At 38.5% G+C, this 14,256-nt stretch overlaps 1 protein-coding gene across 1 annotated transcript; it reads right to left on the bottom strand.

Annotated features, from left to right (window-relative positions):
• Positions 1-266: 266 nt before the first annotated feature.
• On the bottom strand, positions 267-7,483 carry LOC106081705 (putative gustatory receptor 28a). Its single transcript, XM_013243866.1, has 3 exons — positions 6,787-7,483; positions 795-1,406; positions 267-404 (listed from the first exon to the last, which is right to left on the bottom strand). Exons 1-3 carry the CDS (start codon positions 7,408-7,410, stop codon positions 309-311), a joined length of 1,332 nt encoding a protein of 443 aa, XP_013099320.1. The 5' UTR covers positions 7,411-7,483; the 3' UTR covers positions 267-308.
• Between the last annotated feature and the right edge of the window lie 6,773 nt (positions 7,484-14,256).

Here is a 14,256-nt window from a genome sequence, read left to right as displayed (position 1 = left end):
CGGAAAACTCATTGCCCATCATCCTCGGATGACCACGGACTTAGCACAGCCGAACCGGCGATGTTCTTTGCCAGACTCAGGAGTCTAAATTCCAGATATATTTCCGCTCCCTGTTATTATTAAAAGCCTTTTTCAAAGTCCAACTCTCTGTCCAAGCCCCTTTCTAAGTTCAAGTAGGTCCCCAAAGAAAATTTTCTTTTTTCTTCTAAAAATAATTTTTATTTTTAGGGAAGGCACATAGTTTATTTATTAAACCCGTAATATTTTGACATTCAAGTTTTTGGCACACATTACAAGACATTTGACATTTAAGACACGCAATTCGTAACATTATAATTTGGATCATGATGAGTGGTACGAAATTGTACCAAAATGATGAGGTAGCAAGTAGCAGCTCCAGTTATCTGAAATAGTATTGTAAAAGTAATTCCATTAGGCTAGAGTAGAATAGAATCTTGTTTGATAGAAAAAAAAATTTGGACAGTTCAGAAAGTTTCCAGTTGATTTTCAGTATCCCCAACTTCTTGCAGCGTAGGTAAAATTTCGAGTTTCATTTAGACGCTTATACTCTTAAACCCCGTTTACACTGCTCTTTAAATACGAATTTAATGACCCGATCATCTGCTTTCCCTTTATAAAATCAGCTGACCTTGAATCCGGATTTAATGAGCTGTGTAAACGGGGTACTAGCGACGAAATTCAAATTGTTTAAGTGATTACATCAACCTTGGTGACACGACTTGGCAAAGGACTCTGAACTATCCAACTTAATAGGAGACATTTCCCCCACCTACCGTGAAAATCAAAGTTCTATCCAAATTGAATAGTTCCGCTGCTGTAAAACGCACACGACGATGCTGCAGCTGTAGTGACAAACGCAACAAACGATCTCTGATATCGGGATCTTCCGTTATATTCAATATCTTGTGAACAATGGCGGCACATTTACCACTCTCCTTAATGGTATTACTGCTGCCTTCTACAATCAGTATAATGGTTATGACATACCACAACATTTGGGCAAAGAAGAAGGCAAAAAATTCATCAGCTTCAAACTTTTCCACACAATTGGGATTTAGCATCACTTCGAGTATATAGAAATCATCGAAAAGTATGAATAGAAACGATATGGCTATGATGGCCAACAAAGGATAACTGAAATACTCTTCAATGGTGTTGCATATATCACACAGCACATTGTGTATGTTGGTAACTTGTTTGAGAGCGAATTCAGGATTTTGACGTATTATCGAGGCCACACTGTAACGTTGCTGATTGCTGGCTTTAACTATGGTGGCTGGGCGTCTTCTGGGTACACTGCGATTGATGCGCACCACAGAGTGCAGTGGTGATAACTCAACGGCATTGCTATCCTCTATGTGTGAATCCAGAATGTCCTGAAGAATCTGTAAAAATTAAGACATAAACACAAATATTTTAAGATTGGTTCTATGAGAAACAAGTAAAAGCGTGCTAAGTTCGGCCGGGCCGAATCTTGGGAACCCAATACCATGGATTTTGCTAAGAATTTATACAAAACAAGCTGACCCGGGCCCGCTCCGCTGCGCCTTCTTTTACTTTATACCTTCCATTTGAGTCCCATATTGCCATGGTCGGTAAATATGTCCGATTTAGGGGTGTTTTGGGGCGTGGGGGGTCCCCCTAACACTTGGTCCGACAATTGGATATCAGATACGTGTTCTTATCCTTAATACCTTTCATTTGAGTCCCATATTGTGGTGATTGGTCCAAATATATGTTTGGTAGGTTTTAGGGTGGGCAGCCCCCCTAGGTACCCCATCCGAAATTTGCATACCAAATTTTTATTTTTAGGGTACTATATGAGAGCACACAAAATTTCGCTTAAATCGCACCAACCATTTCCGAGATCTGGCGTTTCTGGAAATTAGGGTAAGGGGAGGGTCCGCCCCCCCCTTAAGATATCAAAAAATGTAGTACCCTATTTTCACCACGGGGTCATTATGCACCATCTGCGAAAATTTCAAGAAAATCGGTTCAGCCGTTTCTGAGTCTATAAGGAACACACAAACATACAAACAAACAAGCAAACCTACAAACAAACACAAATTGATTTTTATATATAAGAAGATCGGCTTATACACCGATTTGCACCGTACTTTGTGCAGTTGTTGAAAGTCACAACAGAACACCTAATGCAAAATTTCAGCCAAATCGGACAAACATTGCGGCTTGTAAGGGCTCAAGATGTCAAATCGGCAGATCGGTTTATATGGGAGCTATATCAGGTTATAGACCGATTTGGACCGTACTTTACAAAGCTGTTGGGAATCATAACAGAACACAACGTGTAAAATTTCAGCCAAATCGGACAAAAATTGCGGCTTGTAAGAGCGCAAGAAGTTAAATCCGGAGATCGGTTTATATGGGAGCTATATCAGGTTATAGACCGATTTGGAACGTACTCTACTTAAGAAGTCAAATCGGGATATCGTTTTATATGGAAGCTATATCAGGTTATAGACCGATTTGGACAAACCGATCTTTACAAAGCTGTTGAGAATCATAACAGAACGCTAGGTGCAAAATTTCATCCAAATCGGACAAAAATTGCGGCTTGTAAGAGCTCAAGAAGTTAAATCCGGAGATCGGTTTATATGGGAGCTTTATCAGGTTGAAGACTGATTTGGACCGTACTAGGCAGACTTGATGGAAGTCATAACAGAACACCACATGCAAAATTTCAACCAAATCGGTCAAAAGTTGCGGCTTGTAAAGGCTCAATAGGTCAAATCGGGATATCAGTTTACATGGGAGCTATAACTAAATCTGAACCGATATGGCCTATTTGCAATCCACAACAACCTTCATCAATATTAAGTAGTTATGCCAAATTTCAAGCGGCTAGCTCTACGCATTCGACCGCTATCGTGGTTTCGACAGACAGGCGGACGAATATGGCTAGATCGACTCAGTACGTCGAGACGATCAAGAATATATATCCTAAATGGGAAATTCAGTATTTAGTTTAGACTCAAAAACTACAAATTTGAAACGATCTTCACGAAATTTAGTACCGAACCATCTGAGCATTTGTGCCGAAACCCATCGAAATGATTCAGATTTGGAATAAGGAGGTCATATACTAAAATCGCGTAATTTTTTATATCCACCACCATAGGATGGGAGTATACTAATCTAGTCATTCCGTTTGTAACACCTCAAATTATTCATATAGGACCCCATAAAGTATATATATTCTATATTATGTATAGTCTCGACATTCTGAGTCGAACTAGCCATGTCCGTCCATCCGTCCGTAAGCCTGTCGAAATCAAGATAGCGGTCGAACGCGTAAAGCTATCCACTTGAAATTTTGCACAGATACTTAATATTGATGCAGGTCATTGGGGATTGCAAATGGGCCATATTGGTTCAGATTTGTATATAGCTCCCATATAAACCGATCTTTCGATTTGACTTCCTGAACCCCTGGAAAACGCAATTTTTATCCGAATTGGCTGAAATTTTGCATGTAGTGTTCTGTTATGACTTCCAATAACTGTGCCAAGTGCTTTCTAAATCTGTGTATAACTTGATATAGCTCCCATATAAACCGATCTCCTGATTTGACTTTTTGAGACCCTGTATGCCTCCATTTTTGTCCGATTTGGCTGAAATTTTGAATATAGTGTTCTGTTATGACTGCCAAAAACTGTTTCAAGTACGTTCCAAATCGGCCAAGAATATGATATAGCTCCCATATGAACCGATCTCCCGATTTGATTTCTTGAACCCTTACAAGCCGCGATTTTATCCGATTTTGCTGAAATTTTGCATATAGTTTTTTGTTATGACTCTCGAAAAAACAAATTAGGCAAGGCAAAAGGTCGTCCCCCAAAATAAAAGTTAACAAGTAAAAGGTTGCTAAGTTTGGCCGTGCCGAATTTTGGGAACCCACCACCATGGATCGCAATATGGGAGCTATATCTGGTTATAAACCGACTTGGACCGTACTTGGTCTTAGCAACCTTTTACTTGTTAACTTTTATTTTGGGGGACGACCTTTTGCCTTGCCTAATTTGTTTTTGTACCCACCACCATAGTCTGGGGGCATACCAATTTCGTCATTCCGTTTTTAACACACAACACATATTCTTGATCTCCTTGACATTCTGAGTCGATTTTGCCATGTCCGTCCGTCTGTCTGTCTGTCGAAAGCATACTAACTTTCGCAGGAGTAGAGCTAGGCACTTGAAATTTTGCACACACACTTCCTATTTTTGTACGTTGGTTTGGATTGTAAATGGGCCATATCGGTTCGAACTTAGCACATTTTTACTTGTTAAATTAAATGTAAAAATTTCTTAATTGAACCATGTTTTTCATTTGTTCTGTGTAAAATCTGCAAAGAAAAAATTTTACCATAGAAACTATGAGAAGAAAAGCGGCCAAAAGTTCTGCAAGAGTAGCGAAAACCCTTTTACTCGTAAATTTGGTAAAGATCGGACCAAAATTGTAGGTACTACAACTTTAAAAGGGCACATCGGTTGAAAGATATATATGGGAGCTATATCTAAATCTGAACCGATTTTTTCAAAATCAATAGCGTTCGTTCTTGCACCAAAAAAGAGACTTGTGCAAAATTTTGTGAAAATCGGACAACAAATGCGACCTGTACCTTGATTACAAGAATACATGGACAGACAGACGGACATAGCTAAATCGAATCAGAAAGTGATTCTAAGCCAATCCGTATACTTATCGATGGGTCTAGCTCTTCTCCTTCTTAGCGTTGCAAAAAAATGCACAAATCTATAATACCCTGTACCACAGTGGTGATGTAGGGTATAAAAATAGAGATGCAAATGCAAATTTTGCCCATGAACACTCCACTAAGGAACAGGGGATAGAGATATCGAGATAAATAGCACATATCGAGATAGTAGCATAGATTAATTTTTTGTCCATAAGAATGTTAAGTTTGAATATAGGCTACATCTTGATATAGCCCCCATATGGACCGATCCGCCGATTTACGGTATTAAGTCAATAAAAGCCACATTTATAGTCCGATTTTGCTGAAATTTGGGACAGTGAGTTCTATTATCATCTTCCTTAAATGTGGCACAGATCGGTCCAGATTTGGATATAGTTGCTATATAGACCGATCTCTCGATTTCAGGTTATGGACGCATACAAGGCGCATTTATTGTCCTATGTCGCTGAAATTTGGGACAGTGAGTTGTGTTGAACCCTTCGACATCCTTCTTTAATTTGGCTCAGATCGGTTCAGATTTGGATATAGCCCCCATATAGACCGATCCGCCGATTTATGGTATTAGGCCCATAAAAGCCACATTTATTATCCGATTTTGCTGCAATTTGGGACAGTGAGTTGTATAAGGCCCTTCGACACCCTTCTTCAATTTGGCCCAGATCAGTCCAGATTTGGATATAGTTGCTATATAGACCGATCAATCGATTTAAGGTTTTAGGCCCATAAAAGGCGCATTTATTGTCTGATTTTGCTGAAATTTGGGACAGTGAGTTGTGTTAGGCCCTTCGACATTCTTCTTCAATTTGGCCCAGATCGGTCCAGATTTAATATAGCTGCCATATAGACCGATATCTTGATTTAAGGTTTTGGGCCCCTACAAGGCGCATTTATTGTCCAATGTCGCCGAAATTTCGGACAGTGAGTTGTATAAGGCCCTTCGACACCCTTCTTTAATTTGGCCCAGATCGGTTCAGATTTGCATATAGCTGCCATATAGACCGATCTATCGATTTAAGGTTTCGGGCCCATCAAAGGCACATTACTTGTCCGATGTGGCTGAAATTTATGACGGTGAGTTAAGTTAAGCCCCTCGATATATATCTGCAATTTGGCCTAGATCGATCAAGATTTGGATATAGCTGCCACATAAACCGATCTCTCGATTTAAGGATTTGGGCCCATAAAAGGCGCATTTATTTTCCGATTTCGCTGAAATTTGGGACGGTGAGTTAAGTAAAGCCCCACGACATATATCTGCAATTTGGCCTAGATCGATCAAGATTTGCATATAGCTGCCATATAAACCGATCTCTCGATTTAAGGTTTTGGGCCCATAAAATGCGCATTTATTGTCCGATTTCGCCGAAATTTGGGATAGTGAGTTGTGTTAGGCTCTTCGATATTTTTTCAAAAACTTGGCCCAAATCGGTCCAGATTTGGATATAGCTACCATATAGACCGATATCTCGATTTAAAGTCTTGGTCCCCTAAAAGGCGCATTTATAATCCGATTTCACTGAAATTTGACACAGTTACTTATGTTAGGTTTCTAGACATCCGTGTCGTTTATGGTTCAGATCGGTTTATTTTTAGATACAGCTACTAAAAAGACCACTATTTGGTCATACAAATTTGAACAATGACTTGTACGTTATAGTATTTGATCCAAATCGGAGCATATTTTGATATAGCTGCCATGGGGCATAAGGTATGAATTTTTCACCAGATTTTGACGAAAGGTGGTTTACATATATACCCGGCCTTTTTACTTGTTTATTTTTGAATTGATCGTCTTGAATTTTGTATCTTTTTTTGGTGTAAATTTCACTTTTAAAATTTGTCTTAACTCTTTATTTAAAATTTGAGTAAAGGATCTTCACGTCTTCCATCTTTGTTGTGTTGTTCTTTTTGCACTTGTTTCGAAACTTTGTGTAAAAGAGACTTTTCTTTAACAATTTGTACAGTTCACTTACGAAGAAATTTTTTTTAAAATAATTCTTAATACATTTTCCACTTTTCACCATTACCTCGTTCAGCATATGAAATCGACTCTTCGCCAGATGAGTGGTACACAGAAACTTAAAGACCATTATGCTGATATTGATATGAGGCAAAGCAAATGTGGTGAAGACAACAAACGAGGGCGTTATATGGGCCGATCTCAATAGCATATAGCTCACACACAAATAGATGACATTGAAGAGCAGCATTCCAAATGAAATTACAAAGGAGTACCACAAAATTTTACGATAATTCAATTTGGTGCCAAGGCGTACAAATATCTCATCCACCACCAAGTTATTCTGTATAATGTTAATCAGGCGACTTCTCTTGACAATGGCAAATCCAAAAATGGTCAGCATGGCTATGACGCCGGTCAACGATAAGGTAGCATCACCCAATTTGGTTATATTGGTCTGGAAGAAGTAACCAATAATCGAGCCATCCTCCCAACGCGACATAAAAAAGCACAAAACAAAAAACAGAAAATGGGCTATGCCAGCCACAAAGGACAAGGCAGAGGTGCGAACTTCATTTTGTGATTTTAAATGAAAAGGGGCTAATCCAATGATGGAGATGTAGGTCAGAGGTCTTAGAGATTGAAATATATTATCGGCCTGGGTAAAACGTTCCCAGAGTGAAACCCCCATTATGATTTTTAAAGGGGAATATTTGAATTTTCCGACCGTATTGTATTATGTAGCGAAAAAGAAATTCACGTCCGATGCCAAAGGCCACTTGCTGGTAACTAATTACTGCCAATTGACCCATGTTATACTTACAGGATAACTGACAAAGTCTATGTGCGAAGATACTTCAGCCAGTCTGATTGCTGCTGCTGAGGTAATGTCACTTTCTCATTAAATGCTGTTCATCAAACATCACACCCTTCTTCTGTCATTAGCTTTAGTCCTCCATTGGCAGTGTAAATAACTGTATGACATCCCTGGCATTCATTGTATTAGCGGCGCAGGCGTTTTTTGTCCCATTAGCAGCATTACCAAGTATAAGTTTATTAAGGTTTGTTGACTGTACGTCTCCAGCGACAGATATGTGTCATTTTGGCCATAATGTTGAATACATTATTCTACGCATTTAGAGAACAATGATGTTAATACTTGTAGCTAGAAAGATAGTAACAACAACAGCAGGAAAACAATTTGGCCAATTATTTAATTGTCAGATTGTGACACGAGTTCTTGCAATGTGGCGCATTTGAAATTCAATTTCAATTCCAAAAGACAACAAAGCCTTAATCACATCTGTGTGCAAAATAATAGCATAGACGACAATTTTAAATAGAGAAGATGGGCCTTAAGCATGGTAACTAGTTACAAATGGAAACTGGAACTTCCATTGATTATATCGGATGTGTGTCAATGCTGCCAAGGTTAGAGTACATAGCATTGAAGGGCAAATTAGGTTAGGTTAGGTTTAATTGGCAGCCTACCATCAGACTCACTTAGACGTTTTTGCCCATAGTGATACCACAGGAACAGAGGAAGGAAGATGCCTTCTAGTTCTTACCATTGAACCATTCAGATCGATTTAAAAAGCCCAACCATTTGTGAATGTTCACATCTGCTAAATCAGATAGGTTCTCAAAGAAATGAAAATCTTAAGTAGAACTCCTTCTGACTACCAGTGCGGCACACACACACAGAAGGTGTTCGATAGTCTCTTCTTCTTCGATGTCCTTACAGCTTCTGCAAAAGTCGTTACTGGCAACCTTCAGTCTGTCAGCATGTTTTCCGATTAGATAGTGACGTGTCATGACGGACACAATGATTGAGACTTCTATTCTAGCCAGTGACAGCAAAGCAGTAGACCTCTTCAAGTCTAGATTAGAACCACATAGTTTTGGAATGCTCATCTATCATTCGTTGTCCTTCAGGCCTAATACTGAAAACTAAGCTTACATGTTGCTAGAGGCATACCCACAGATTCTAGTTTTCCTGAAGTGTGTAAGGTAGTTCCCAGTCTCGCAAGCTCGTCCGCCTTACAATTCTCTGGGATATTTCTGTGGCCCGGCACACAGAACAGGTGAATTTTGAATTTTGTGCAGCCAACTCGTTGGGAGATCTGCGACAGTCGAGGGAGGTTTTTGTGTTCAGAAGTGGATTTAGGGATTTAGTTGCTACTTGGCTGTCTGAGAAGATATTTATGCCAATTGTCGTTATAACATTATATCTCAGCCATTCCATCCCTTCCTTATTTGCAAGGATCTCCGCTTGATAGCAGTATAATATAATATATATATAGCGGCTGTAATCCACACTGCCTGGAACATCGGACATTATATCAAGGATAACACAGTGTCCGTAGCCGCCACATGAACAAAGAGAAAGCTCACGGCAGTTGTCGCAGCAATTTGTCTAGCCACAATGTCCAAAGGCATTAGATGTAGCATTAAATTCTAATTTGGATTAAATTCCCATCTTACAAATATGGATTCAGGATCTGAGGTATCCAAGCATGCGCCATTGATCGAGAAGGAATACCTACCTTCTTGACTAAATCTAGTGTTGCGCCTGGCCAGATGTCACCAATCTTTTTTAGGGCGCAATGATACATTTCAATTGAGAGTTGATCCCCGAAGGCAATTAGTCTGTATCGGCCCCGTTACCAGCCTCCATCGTCACAAACTGGAAGAAACCCAGGAACATCCGAGTATACTGATGACAGTCCATTGACTATCCCACTCCAATTATTCCTAGGTATGCAGCCCTGTTCTTCTACCTTGTCGACAACTGCCATCACCACACTGCCCCTAGCGACTTAAGCAAAGGTTCTTGGACACATCACAAATTGAAGGAGACCCAGGAAATTCCTCAAGAACATCGGAGTATACTGATGACAGTCCATTGACTATCCCATTCCAATTATTCCTAGGTATGCAGTCCTGTTCTTATCCCTTGTCGACAACTGTCATCACCACCAAACTGTCCCTAGCGACATTAGCCAAGGTTTTTGGACCCATATTACTATTGTTCGCTCTTGTTTTTTAAGGCATGGGATGCCCTCCAGCTGACCGCAGCCTTTTGGCTGACTGCTGACTTCCGAATCTAGACGTGTAGTTTTTGGGGTAGCCTGTGCAGCGAGTCCCCGAGGGAGATTCTCTCCCTATTAGTGAGAATCTTAAGATCATTCGCACCAAGCCTCTCTATAAACCTTCTACTATTCCAACCTCTTAAAGAGCGTCTTGGTTTGTCGGGGTGGCCCAATGGCCTAGGCAAATTAGTGACATTCGAATATGGAATAGATTCGACCGCGTCCTTAAGACTCGAGCCAGGTGTCTTCGTCAAAAGCCCCTGCTGACCAGTCGTCTGTCTGCTAGTGGAGCATGGAGCATCCGCTCCACCAGTCCAGGTTTCAGTAGCAGACAACATGCTACGGCCTGATATCACAACCGCAGCTGCTGGGTCTTTGGAGTCCATTCAAAGCCTACTCCCGAGCTATAGATCTGCTGCTCCAGTGGAAACAGACGCAGATCATTAACCGCCTAATGGATAACACTATCTTAGTTATCCTTGAATGACTTTTTTTCAAAAATAATTACCTATTATTCTTGCGGAGTGAAATAACAAAACATCCACTCCGCTCAACGCTTCAAAATACATTTTCGGGAAGAGCGTTTTATTTATCCATAAGCTAGCGCTAACTGGTAAATAAAACAACCCAAATGCCGTTAGTAGTCGGGGATAAGATAAGCCACACAAAATTCCCTAGAAAATACGCTTAGGGTGTAAATAAAATAAACACTTTAGGGGTAAATATAACAGTTTTCTATTGCATAGGCATGACAACATAAATTCTGCTACATTTTTGAACAGTACTGCAGACATTTCTTACCCCTTAAAGGCTCACAGTTATGCCGCTTATTTGCTTTCAAACAAAGAAGAAGAACTTCATGTTCTAGGAAAACAAAGCAATCATAATTTCATAATATGGCAGAGAACTTCATTTCATACTCGTATTTGTTGGGGGGTACCGATGACATGCTCTAGCAAATATTTCAATTGTATTATGTTACTAAAGTACTTTCGTCTAGAGGTACAGCGTAGTGCATATGGGTGGGTGTGCGTGCAAGAGTGCGTCTATTAAATGTCCTGTTTGTTAAATTATGCCAACAAACTGACGGCATAAAGGTCAGTACCAATCAAACAAAGGCCAACTAACCTAGTGTAATATGACATTTTCCAATTAGTATTTGCTAACAAGTGCTTAAAGGTCATTCTTTCTTGTAAACCAATCGAGAGGCGACTAAGTTAAATAAATTTAACCTTTTGTATACAGATGAACTTAAAGGAATGATGTGTTTAAACAGGTAGGTTATACAAATCGGTGAAATTTTGAAAGAATTGTTAAGCTGCTATCACACGAAATGTATTGTCATATGCATTTTCAAAGATGGCAACCCTGAAAGTTGTACACGTCGTGTGATACGAAAAACTATCCCAACTATGGATACCCACCGCCTCGCGTATTTCTGTTCAACACCTTTCGTCATAATCCGGGGAAAATGCATCATGAACTATATCGAAATATAGCCCGATCTTGACCATAATCGGCAACACATTGTTTCAAATTTCAGCGAAATTGGGTAATAAATGTGGCTTTAATGGGCCTAAGACCTTAAATCGGCAGATCGATATGTATGGCGGCTATAACAGGATATAATCCGATATGGCCCATCTTCGAACTTAACCTGCTTATAGACAATCCAGAAAGAGAGGCCACCGAAGCGCAGAGGTAAGCATGTTTACTGATGACGCTGAACGCCTGGATTCGAATCCTAGCATGAACATCAGAAACACTTTCAGCGGTGGATATCTCCTCAAAATACTGGTGACATTTGTAAGGTACTATGTTATGCATAAAAGTCTTGAAAGAACTTCTCCCCAAAGAAGTGTCGTACTGCACCACGCCGTTCGGACAAGGCTATAAAAAATGGGGCCCCTTTTTTACGAAGCTTACATTTGAATCGGACAGCAGTCATTGATATGTGAGAAGTTAGCCCCTGGTTCTAAATGGAACGTTCATGGTCAAATTTGCAATCTTTTATAACTACGATATTTCAGATCTCGAGGATATTGCGGAATTTCACTCTAGAGAAAAGTGTAGGAGATACAAGCAATTAAGTTTTCAAACTGAAGTTCATTTTTTTAAAGATTTTCATTCAATTTAGAATTTTTGAAGTGAGCGTGCAATAGTTGGAGGATTTTCCTTCAGACTTTGAATTTGTGCATTAAGTCATGAATTAAGGCCCATTTCCCTCTGGGACGTATAGTTTATGAGATACAGTCCATATAAAGCTTTTAAACTGAAATTTCCACTTGCGATGAATTTTAAATGAATTTTTGAATATTCTGATAGTACAGGAGATATAGCCAATTTTTAAGTTTATAAAGATTTTCGATGACATTATGATTTTTTGAAGGAATCACGTAGTAAGGCCAATTTCTCTCTCTCTCTTCACGAAATTTAAAATTAAAATTTTAAGTTATTTGATTGAGTCAAGCATTTTTAATGAATTTTTTGATGAAGCCACGCATTAAGGCTCATTTTCCTCTAAGTTGCATTGTTAAGGAGATACAGCCAACTTAAAAATTTCAAATTGAAATTTCGATTTTTGAGGTATTCGATGAAAATTTTAATGTTTTAATAGATTCACGAATTAAGGCCCATTTCCCTATAGGACGCATTGTTTAGGAGATACAGCCATTTTAAGCATTGCAAGTGAAATTTAGATTTTTAAGGATTTTCGATGAAGTTCTGAAATTGTTGATGGAGTCACGAATTAAGGCCCATTTCCTTCTAGGACGCATAGCTAAAGAGATACAGTCATTTTAAGTTTGGCATGTGAAGTTTCAATTTTGAATGGATTTTCGATGAAACTCCGAATTTTTGATGGAGTCAATAATTAAGGCCCATTTTCTTCTAGGACCCATAGTTAGGAAATAGACCCATTTTAAGTTTTGAATGTAAAATTTCAATTTTGAATGGATTTTCGATGAAATTTCGAATTTCTCGATGGAGTCACGAATTAAGGCCCATTTCCCTCTAGGACGCATAGTTAAGGGGATACAGCCATTTAAGATTGTTCAAACTGAAATTTTGATTTTTAATGGATTTTCGATGAAATTTTGAATTTTTTGATAGAGTCACAAATCCCATTTCCGTCTAGGACGCTTAGATTAGGAGATACAGACATTTTAAATATTTATTTTGGAATTTGGAGTTTTGGCGGATTTTCAATTACATTTTCATTTTCCTCTAGGAAGCATAGTTTAGGAGATACAGCCACTTACAATTTTTCAAACTAACATTACGATTATTGATGGATTTCCGATTAACTATTGAATTTTTTGACGGAGTCACGAATACAGGTACTTTTCCGTCTAGGAATCACAGTTTAGGAGATACAGCAACTTAAAATTTTTAATTTTTTTGATGGATTTTCGATGAAATTTTAAATTTTTTGTTGGAGTCACGAATTAAGGCCCATTTCCCTCTAGGACGCATAGTTTAGGAGATACAGCCATTTAAAATTTTTGAAACTGAAATTTCGATACTTTAATGATTTTCGATGAAATTTTGAAAATTTTTGATGAAGTTACGAATTAAAGTCCATTTCCATCTGGGAGACATAGTTTAGGAGATACACCCATTTAAAATTTTTCAAACTGAAAGTTAGATTTTTTATGGATTTTGGATGGAATTTTAAATTTTTTGATGGAGTCGCGAATTAAGGCCCATTTCCCGCTAGGACGTATAGTTTAGGAGATACAGCCATTAGAAGTATTGTAAACCAAAATTTAGATTATTGATGGATTTTCGATGAAATTTTGAAATTGGTGATGGAATCGCGAATTAAGCCCCATTTCCCTCCAGAACATATAGTGTAAGCGATACAGTTTGTTTAAAATTTTCAAATAAATTTTCGATTTTGGATGAGTTGGGATCCAATTGCCTCTAGATGCATAGTTTGGGAGATATAGCCAATTTAGAGTTCTCATACTAAAATTTCGTTGTTTGTTAGATTTTTGTTAAATTTCTGAATTTTATTTCAAGGAGTCACAAGTTAAGTCCCTTTTTCCTTCTAGGATGCATGATTAGGAGATGCAGCCATACTAAAGTTTTCATAGTGAAATTTTTATTTTTAGGGGACTTTCGATACAATTTTGAATGGTATCACCAATTAGGCACCTTTACCTTTAGTACGTATGACTAGGAGATACAGAAATTAAGAAGTCAAGAATTGAGACCCCTTTAACATTTGAACGCAGAGTTAAGAAGATACAGACAACTTAAAATTTTCAAACTGAAAATTCGATTTTTGATGAAATTTTAAATTTTTTGATGAAAGGCCATTTCCCTCTAGCACGCATAGTTTAGCAGATACAGCCAATTGAAATTTTGTTGGATTTTCAGTGAAATGTTGAATTTTTTGATGGAGTCACACATTAATGTCCCTTCCCTTAATGTATAAACAC

The sequence above is a fragment of the Stomoxys calcitrans genome, chromosome 3 (assembly GCF_963082655.1).
Source record: "Stomoxys calcitrans chromosome 3, idStoCalc2.1, whole genome shotgun sequence".
NCBI classification, from domain to species: domain Eukaryota; kingdom Metazoa; phylum Arthropoda; class Insecta; order Diptera; family Muscidae; genus Stomoxys; species Stomoxys calcitrans.
Note: the sequence above shows the minus strand (reverse complement) of the source record. Positions and strands in the feature narration are given on the sequence as shown.

Bases quoted from the DNA above. Each gene is read 5' to 3' on its own strand.
- LOC106081705 (XM_013243866.1), bottom strand. From the start codon at position 7,410: ATGGGGGTTTCACTCTGGGAACGTTTTACCCAGGCCGATAATATATTT. The intron at 1,407-6,786 runs GTAATGGTGAAA...TAATTTTTACAG, and splicing joins GATTTCATATGCTGAACGAG to ATTCTTCAGGACATTCTGGA. The intron at 405-794 runs GTAGGTGGGGGA...ATACTATTTCAG, and splicing joins ATAGAACTTTGATTTTCACG to ATAACTGGAGCTGCTACTTG.